This window comes from Propithecus coquereli, unplaced genomic scaffold (assembly GCF_000956105.1).
Source record: "Propithecus coquereli isolate 6110/MARCELLA unplaced genomic scaffold, Pcoq_1.0 Scaffold221, whole genome shotgun sequence".
NCBI classification, from domain to species: Eukaryota; Metazoa; Chordata; class Mammalia; order Primates; family Indriidae; genus Propithecus; species Propithecus coquereli.
This window is the reverse complement of record NW_012147301.1, coordinates 995,184-1,002,449: the sequence shown is the minus strand read 5'-3', so window position 1 is coordinate 1,002,449 and position 7,266 is coordinate 995,184. Positions and strand designations below refer to the sequence as shown.

The 7,266-nt window shown below is 44.3% G+C and overlaps 2 protein-coding genes across 2 annotated transcripts in view; both read right to left on the bottom strand.

Moving 5' to 3' along the window:
• Positions 1-1,859, bottom strand: part of SNAPC5 (small nuclear RNA activating complex, polypeptide 5, 19kDa) — a 7,053-nt gene extending 5,194 nt beyond the window's left edge. The window contains exons 1-2 of the mRNA XM_012644833.1: positions 1,745-1,859; positions 407-496 (exon numbers count right to left, since the gene is read on the bottom strand). Of these exons, the coding sequence (XP_012500287.1) occupies positions 407-496; positions 1,745-1,834 (180 nt within the window). The 5' untranslated portion in view covers positions 1,835-1,859. The remainder of the gene's footprint in view (positions 1-406; positions 497-1,744) is intronic.
• Positions 1,860-3,461: 1,602 nt separating this feature from the next.
• RPL4 (ribosomal protein L4) lies at positions 3,462-6,884 on the bottom strand. Its single transcript, XM_012644832.1, has 9 exons — positions 6,675-6,884; positions 6,374-6,480; positions 5,873-6,011; positions 5,367-5,491; positions 4,933-5,062; positions 4,519-4,675; positions 4,132-4,215; positions 3,895-4,015; positions 3,462-3,816 (listed from the first exon to the last, which is right to left on the bottom strand). Exons 3-9 carry the CDS (start codon positions 6,009-6,011, stop codon positions 3,550-3,552), a joined length of 1,023 nt encoding a protein of 340 aa, XP_012500286.1. The 5' UTR covers positions 6,374-6,480; positions 6,675-6,884; the 3' UTR covers positions 3,462-3,549.
• Positions 6,885-7,266: the final 382 nt, after the last annotated feature.

Here is a 7,266-nt window from a genome sequence, read left to right as displayed (position 1 = left end):
TTTTTTAAGATGGTGTCTCACTATATTACCCAGGCTGGTTTCGGACTTGGGCTTAAGGGGGACTACAGATGTGTGCCACTATGCCTGGCTAATTTTTTTTCTATATATTTTTAGCTGTCCAATTAGTTTCTTTCTATTTTTGGTAGAGACGGGGTCTCACTCTTGCTTAGGCTGGTCTCGGACTCCTGAGCTCAAACAATCCACCCGCCTCGGCCTCCCAGAGTGCTAGGATTACAGGCGTGAGCCACCGCGCCCGGCCTAGCCGGCTTATTAAACTAGAAAATTCACCTCCCTGAGTCCTTTCGGCTAGGTAGTATGATTTATAATGATTTTTGACCACCTAAGCGCCATGGGAGCAGAGCAGACTTTGCATTCTCTCCCTAGGTCTGCACTTTTTTAAGCTTACATCTTGTGACTGTTCAGGTGCAGGTTGAGAAGACAGCATCTCATCCCCTCTTCTTGAACTAATCATTGATTGCAGAGCCAGCTCTTCAACCTAGAAAAGAAGAGTTGAGGATGCTGTCCTTACTATTTCACTGGGCTACTGATGGGGGTCAACTGCTGGGCATGCTGTAAAGGCTGGCATCACGAGAGGGAGTGAAAACAGTATCTCTCTGCTGCTCTAGAGGGAAGGGGAAACTGGGCTCTTAAGCTTTCTCTGCCTTTTAAGGAGATGAGCAAAGAAAGATTCCAGCCCCTTTCCCCTGGGCTGTAGGTGTTCTGGCCAAGCCATGGCTTTCACTCCCCCACACCCCCAGACTTAGTAGCTGGGGGAGAAAACACAAGTGTGCCATTTAAAAAACCAGGTGTCATCTTCTGACTCCACAGAGGGCTGGATCCCTAGGCCTGAGTTTATGTACTCAGTAATGAGAACGGGACGGCAGCAAGAAAAGAAAATGGAGATGTTTCCTGAAGCATAAGGAAGCTTTGGAGGTGGTTATCAACACACACTCAGTAGGTACTTGTAGGGGTACTATGGCAATATAGGGACATAAGTAAGTGTGGGCCATTATAACTGACCTGATGGAAAATGCTTATTATTTTGATATATCACAGCTGTACGACGTTAGTTTACAAAGGAATTTCGTAATCCTCATCTCATACGGACTTAGATCATGATCATCTCGCAGGGACCAAAGCAAGCACAGGTCTGGGAAGTGGCCCTAGTGGGCCTAAATCACTACTCCTCCTCAAGGTCTGGAGTCAGTAGCAGAAGAGCTGCTGAGAACTCCTAGGCTTTGGGGCAGGTCTGTATTCCCAGGGCTTCGGTGTCTTCCCTTCCCGCCGCAGGAGGATGTGAGAGTCCTTTCTAATTTTGCAATACTATAGCCATTTCAAGCGCCAATACAAACTAGTAAACAGTAGCTCAAGAGGGGGCTCAGGAGGAAGAGGCCGGTGGGCAGGGAGGGTCTAGCAGAGCCTTTGGGAGGGGGCACTTGCTCAGTGTGCGGTCTGTGGGCCATCGGCAATTACGGGGAAGGTGGGGTGGGTGGGATGCGACTGTACTTGCCAGATTCCCGGGCCTCTGCCTAGACCGGCAGGATCAAGATTCTAAGACGGGTGGCCCCTAATAATCGCAAAGCAAACTCGTCAGGTGCTTCAGGCACAGGAGTTTGTAAACCAGCAGATCAGCGCCAGGCGAGGAAGCGAACTGGCAGCAGCAGGTAGGCGCCGTAGAGGCCCGCGTTCGGGAGAGATGGTCGCGCGGGAGGAATGGAAGGACGGGTGGGGACCACGGAGTCACCTTGAGGCGGTTGAGCTGGTCGTGCAGGGCCGCTTTCAGCCGCAGCAACGTTTCCTCCTCCTTGCGCAGCTCCTGAAGCCGGCTCAGCATCGTCCCTCGTCACGCCGCCGCCCTCACCTCCTCGCGGCCATCCGCCGGGCGCTCAGTGATGACGCCATCACCGCTGGCCCCACCCCCCGGAAACCGAGCCGGGGAGGGCGGGGCTGGCGGCCATGTTGGGGAAGAGCGGTGGGTGCGCTTCCTTCCGGTGCCCGATGTCGCCTCGCAGCCCCGCGAGGGCTCCCAGCCTTGGCAAGTGACTAAACGTCTCGATTGGTAATGCTCAGGATTCCCAACGCACAAGACGTTGGAACCGTAAACGTGGAGATGTCTTGGCTTTGGACAAGTTAGCCCTATAATTCACTTCCGCACAGTAAAGGTGGTCAGACGTCGATTCTCAAATGACTCAGGTTAGCAGTACTCGCTGCATCACACACCTGACGTGGTGTTCCACGTGGCTACCTCTTACATACTCGACACCTGCAGGTATATTTGAAGGCGGGGACCCAAACCACCAGCATCTAGTACAAAGCTGAGGCGCAGGATCCCGCCTGTGTTAAAGGGGGTTGTGCAGGCTAGAATTCCTAGTGGGCCCTAAAGGGGTAAGGTAGCGCAAACCAAGGAACTAAAACTAAAGAGCATGAAGATAAAGTAGTGTTAAAAGAAATTGCAACAGGAAATGGCGTCCTTATAGGCCCAGAAACAGATTTGGTTCCGGAGATAGGGATTATAGATCACCTTAGCTGCAAACTTTTTTTGAGACAGTCTTGCTCTGTTGCCTGGGGCTAGAGTGCTGTGGCCTCAGCCTAGCTCACAGCAACCTCAAACTCCTGGGCTCAGACAATCCTACTGCCTCAGCCTCCCGAGTAGCTGGGACTACAGCCATGTGCCACCATGCCCAGCTAATGTTTTTTATGTATTTTTAGTTGTCCAGCCAAATTCTATTTTTAGTAGAGATGGGGGTCTCACTCTTGCTCAGGCTGGGTTTGAACTCCTGACCTTGAGGATCCTCCCACCTTGGCCTCCTAGAGTGTTAGGATTCAGGCATGAGCCACTGTGCCCACCTGACCTTGGTTGTAAACTTTAAAGAGATAGCCAATGGGTAGCTATTTTAACAATCCAGACACAAAACAAGTCGCTGACAGGAGACAGAGCAGGGGAAGTTAATTCTGGGGCAGTGAGACATCAGTTTACAAGCTTGGTGGGATGGGGATAGGGGTGAACCCACTGTAAAGCAGTTTTGAATAACTGTGTAAAAAACTAAAACATGCACGTGGTTTAAAAAAAAATGCTAGCTGAGAGGGTGGCAAGCATTTCCTCCAACTGTATTGTCACAGCTCATTAAACAAGACTTTTCAGGGCCAATTTTACTGTAGTATCCCCCAACTTCCATTCTACAATTGTGCCCTCTTACTTAGTGTCAAACCTTAATCCATTTCCATTTTGGAGACTAAACCTTAACAGCCTGTATACATGTTTTCCAAAACATGTTCATTTACAAAATGGATATTATCAGAACTAAAAAAAAAATTCCCTCTTCCATTCCACTGCATGGATTTAGTATAAATCCAAGGCTTCATTTTATACCAGGCTATAAAATGGTACAAATTAAAGGCTGGAATTTTAGAGAACATAAGTATTAAAAATTCTAACCAGATTCACAACACACCCAAGCCATGTTTCTCACTGCCTCTTTGATTAGGTCTTTATTCAAAATAAGCTGTCCAAAATGATTTGACCTTTGTGGAATAAACAAATTTAAGAGTTTATGCAGTAGGCTTCTTTTCTTCTGTGGCAGGTTTCTTTTCTGCTGGTCTCTTTTCAGCTACTGGTTTCTTTTCAGCTGCTGGTTTCTTTTCAGCTGCTGGTTTCTTGGTAGACGCAGCCTTTTTTCCCACCAAAGGCTTTTTCTGCTTCTTAACACCAACAGGCTTTTTTCCTTTCTTCGCTACTATAGGCTTCTTGCCTGCAACCCCTTTCTCATCTGATTTGGCCCGTAGTGCTGCAGCTGCCTTATCCACCCGAAGTTTGTGCTGCAACAAATTAGGCAGAATTGTTAAGAATCAAATCCAAGAAGTTAATATATTGGCAAAAAATAAATTATCACTTACATTTCTGGCCTGGCGAAGAATGGTATTCCGGCGCATGGTCTTTGCATACGGGTTTAGCTTCAACATGATTCTCAGATTTTTCAGTGGATTCTTCTTCAGGACTCTGCGATGAATCTTCTTGCTACACATAAAAAGGTAGACACTGTATCAACATTTTTACACATACACATTTTTGAAATGAAATAACTACTAGTGTTATGGTTGGGGCAAGAGTTACACTATAAATATCAACTTTACCGTGGTGCTCGAAGAGCTCTTTGGATCTCTGGGCTTTTCAAGATTCTGCTAAGGTCTGTGTTCATCATCTTGTGCATGGGAAGGCTGAAAGAAAAAGGTCGACAATGGTTGCCTAAATTCCCATTTCTCATATATTTAATTCATGAATATGTACCTCAACAGAAGCTTTAAAGGATTCCAGAATTCAATCATAATTTCCACTACACTATCATTTCACATAAACATGCACCCAATGAGGTAGTGTATTTCACCATTTCATCCTCTTTCATCTACACATAAGGGGAAACAGGAATGAAATAAACCCATTATTTCGAAAACATGCACACCAATTCTGAATGCAAATATCCACAGTATAAACGTGTTTTCAAGACACAAAAAAACACTCACTTGTAGTTACTCTTGAGGGAAGCAGCTTTACACCAAGTGCCATATAATTCATCTAACTTCCGGAAAGCACTTTCAGTCCAAATGCAGAAACGTCCCACATGTCCACCAGGAGCAAGTTTCAAAATGTTCAGCTTGCTTACATTAAGCAGAGTAATTCCTTTTGAAGGGAAAGGAGAATCAGGGAGCCTGTATTTCAACAAATTATCTCTTTGGCTTATGTGCTACATAAAGTACCTGAGATCTATCTTATTAACTGATGTTTCAATCATCTGTGGTGTAACTTATTCAGCCATGAATCAGAACTTCCACAAAATCATCTGTTTCAGAAACACGGACCATGAAGTGGAATCTCATCATAAAAGCTGACTAAGCTTGCAGAGAATAGCCAATCAAACATGTAAGCAGTATAATTACCCGGAATGTTCCTGAAAGCCTTGATGATACCATTGTCCTCATTGTAGATGATACAGGGTCCCCTGCGCTGGATACGGCGACGGTTTCTCATTTTGCCCTTGCCAGCCCTCATTCGTTGAGAGGCATAGACCTATAAATTGAACAGTTTTAGTATTCTGATTAAGATATGATTTCTGCAACAGATCTTCATAGTTTAAAAAAATCCCACTTTACCAATGAAATTGGGGGCACGGATAACTTGCCCATGGTAACAGAGAGCCATAAAGACAGTCAGGATTCAAACCCACATGATCTGGGCTCCAAAGTCCTTTCTGTCTTGTACACTAAGACTTAGGTATCCTACCCTTCATACGTCAATTTTTAAATTCAAAATGACAAGAAATTTGTATGGACCAAGGATCACCAAACTGTAAATGCGCTCGCATCAAACCTACCTTTTTGATATCATTCCAGGCCTTAAGTTTCTTAAGAAGTAAAACAGCTTCTTTGGTCTTCTTGTAGCCTTCAACTTTATCTTCAACCACCAAAGGAAGTTCAGGAACTTCCTCAATACGATGACCTAATAAAGCCAATTCAATAGTTACCTGGTTACCCTGAAACCCTCTGAAAACTTAAGAGACATTTTATATAACCCACAAAAGCACAATGGTATACAATTTGCCAAATCAGAATTTCCAAATATCATGTGTTTCAGAAACATGGACCAATGAAGTGGAATCTCATCATTCTGACAGTTAAATAAAAATGCAGTGAACATGATGAGTATTTTAAAGCAGAGAGTTTTCTAATTAATTATATACTACACACCACTCTTTGAAGAATTACTTAGTAAACGGGAAATTTAATAAGACACCCTGGACAAACAGAACTTAGCAATAAACAAAAAGTTTCAGGTGAAAAAGGGTATTTTGCACCGCTCACAATACAGAACATTACAAACCTTTAGACATGACCAGTGCTGGTAAGGCCGAAGCAGCCAGGGCAGAGCAGATGGCATATCGCTTTTGGGTTGTGTTCACTCTACGGTGCCAGCGACGCCAGGTCTTGGTTGGTGCAAACATGCGGCCCCCACGACACATCTGTTTTCTCAGTTAAGAATCGTATTTCTCACATTTGAAGAATTAAAAGATTATGTCTTGCTCAGTAAAAATTTTCGTCAACCTTCTGTACCAGCTTACTGACAGCAGGCAACTGTCGCTGAGAACAGGGTAAGACGCAAATTACGACATCATTGCAAGCAAAACTTCCCCTTCAGAACAGACCTCCTCCTCCAAGAATAAATGCATGATAGAAAATAAACACCATCCAGATTCCAAATCTGTTAAGTGGGACACTATTAGTATTACGAACTCAAATATTTTCAAGCTACGTTAATGTAGATAAACCAAGTCCAGTATGCTAAATTCCATGGGCTGACCAGTCTCAGTAAAACAAAGGATACATTTCCAAAAGCACCCTGGCCAGAACGGTGAGTCCCACCACCTCGAACTCTGGGAATTCTAGCCACAGCTCTGCCAGTACCCCAAGACTCAGCACTGGTCTGATGACCTAAAATTGGAAATAAGTAAGAATTTTAGTTATGTCATCATACCAAAACATGATTATTACCCACAGTAGCAAACAGCATCAGAACATCCAAGAAAATCATGTGGTTCAGAAACACGGACCAATGAAGTGGAATTTCATCACTACTGTAAAGCAGCCCCTAAAATATCAACGTGTAGGAAGATATAAATCTTTACCTGCTAATTCACTGACAGCATAGGGCTGTCTGTTGTTTTTGCGCAAGTTGGTGTGAACGAAGTTCACAATATCTGGTCGAATGGGAGCCTTGAAGACGGCAGGCAAAGTAACATTTTTGCCAGATGACTCCCCCTTTTCAGAGTACACCGATATCAGTGGACGAGCACAAGCCTTGGAAAAAAAGGATATTTGAAGTTAGAGGCAAACTTTTCTCATCTGTAGATAATACCATTATGTGCTCAGTTATAAGAGAGACTACTATGGTGGGGGAAGACCACTCACTTAAAGCCAAAACATCTTACACTCAAAGGACACTTTAGCATCTCAGGTTCTGCCCATCAATTTTCAATGAATGGTTTACCATAAAACTTTCAAAGTAGTCCTTAGAATGCACAATATTCAATCAAAACCACGAGGGTTTGAAAACTGCTGTTTAATGCCACTGTCTAAACGTTGATCCCAATGGTCAGCAAATGTTGCCTACCAGGGCTTAATGCATCCAAACGTGCGTCCCTTTCCTCCTCACCATCTTCCAAACACCTCTCCCAAAGCTCACTAGTAAAAACACTATGGTTTTTGATTAACCTTCTC

Coding starts and splice junctions, on each gene's coding strand:
- RPL4 (XM_012644832.1), bottom strand. CDS start 6,011: ATGTGTCGTGGGGGCCGCATGTTTGCACCAACCAAGACCTGGCGTCGC. Junction 5,063..5,366: donor CCTGGAATGATATCAAAAAG/GTAGGTTTGATG, acceptor TTCAATTTATAG/GTCTATGCCTCTCAACGAAT. Junction 3,817..3,894: donor TTCTTCGCCAGGCCAGAAAT/GTAAGTGATAAT, acceptor AATTTGTTGCAG/CACAAACTTCGGGTGGATAA.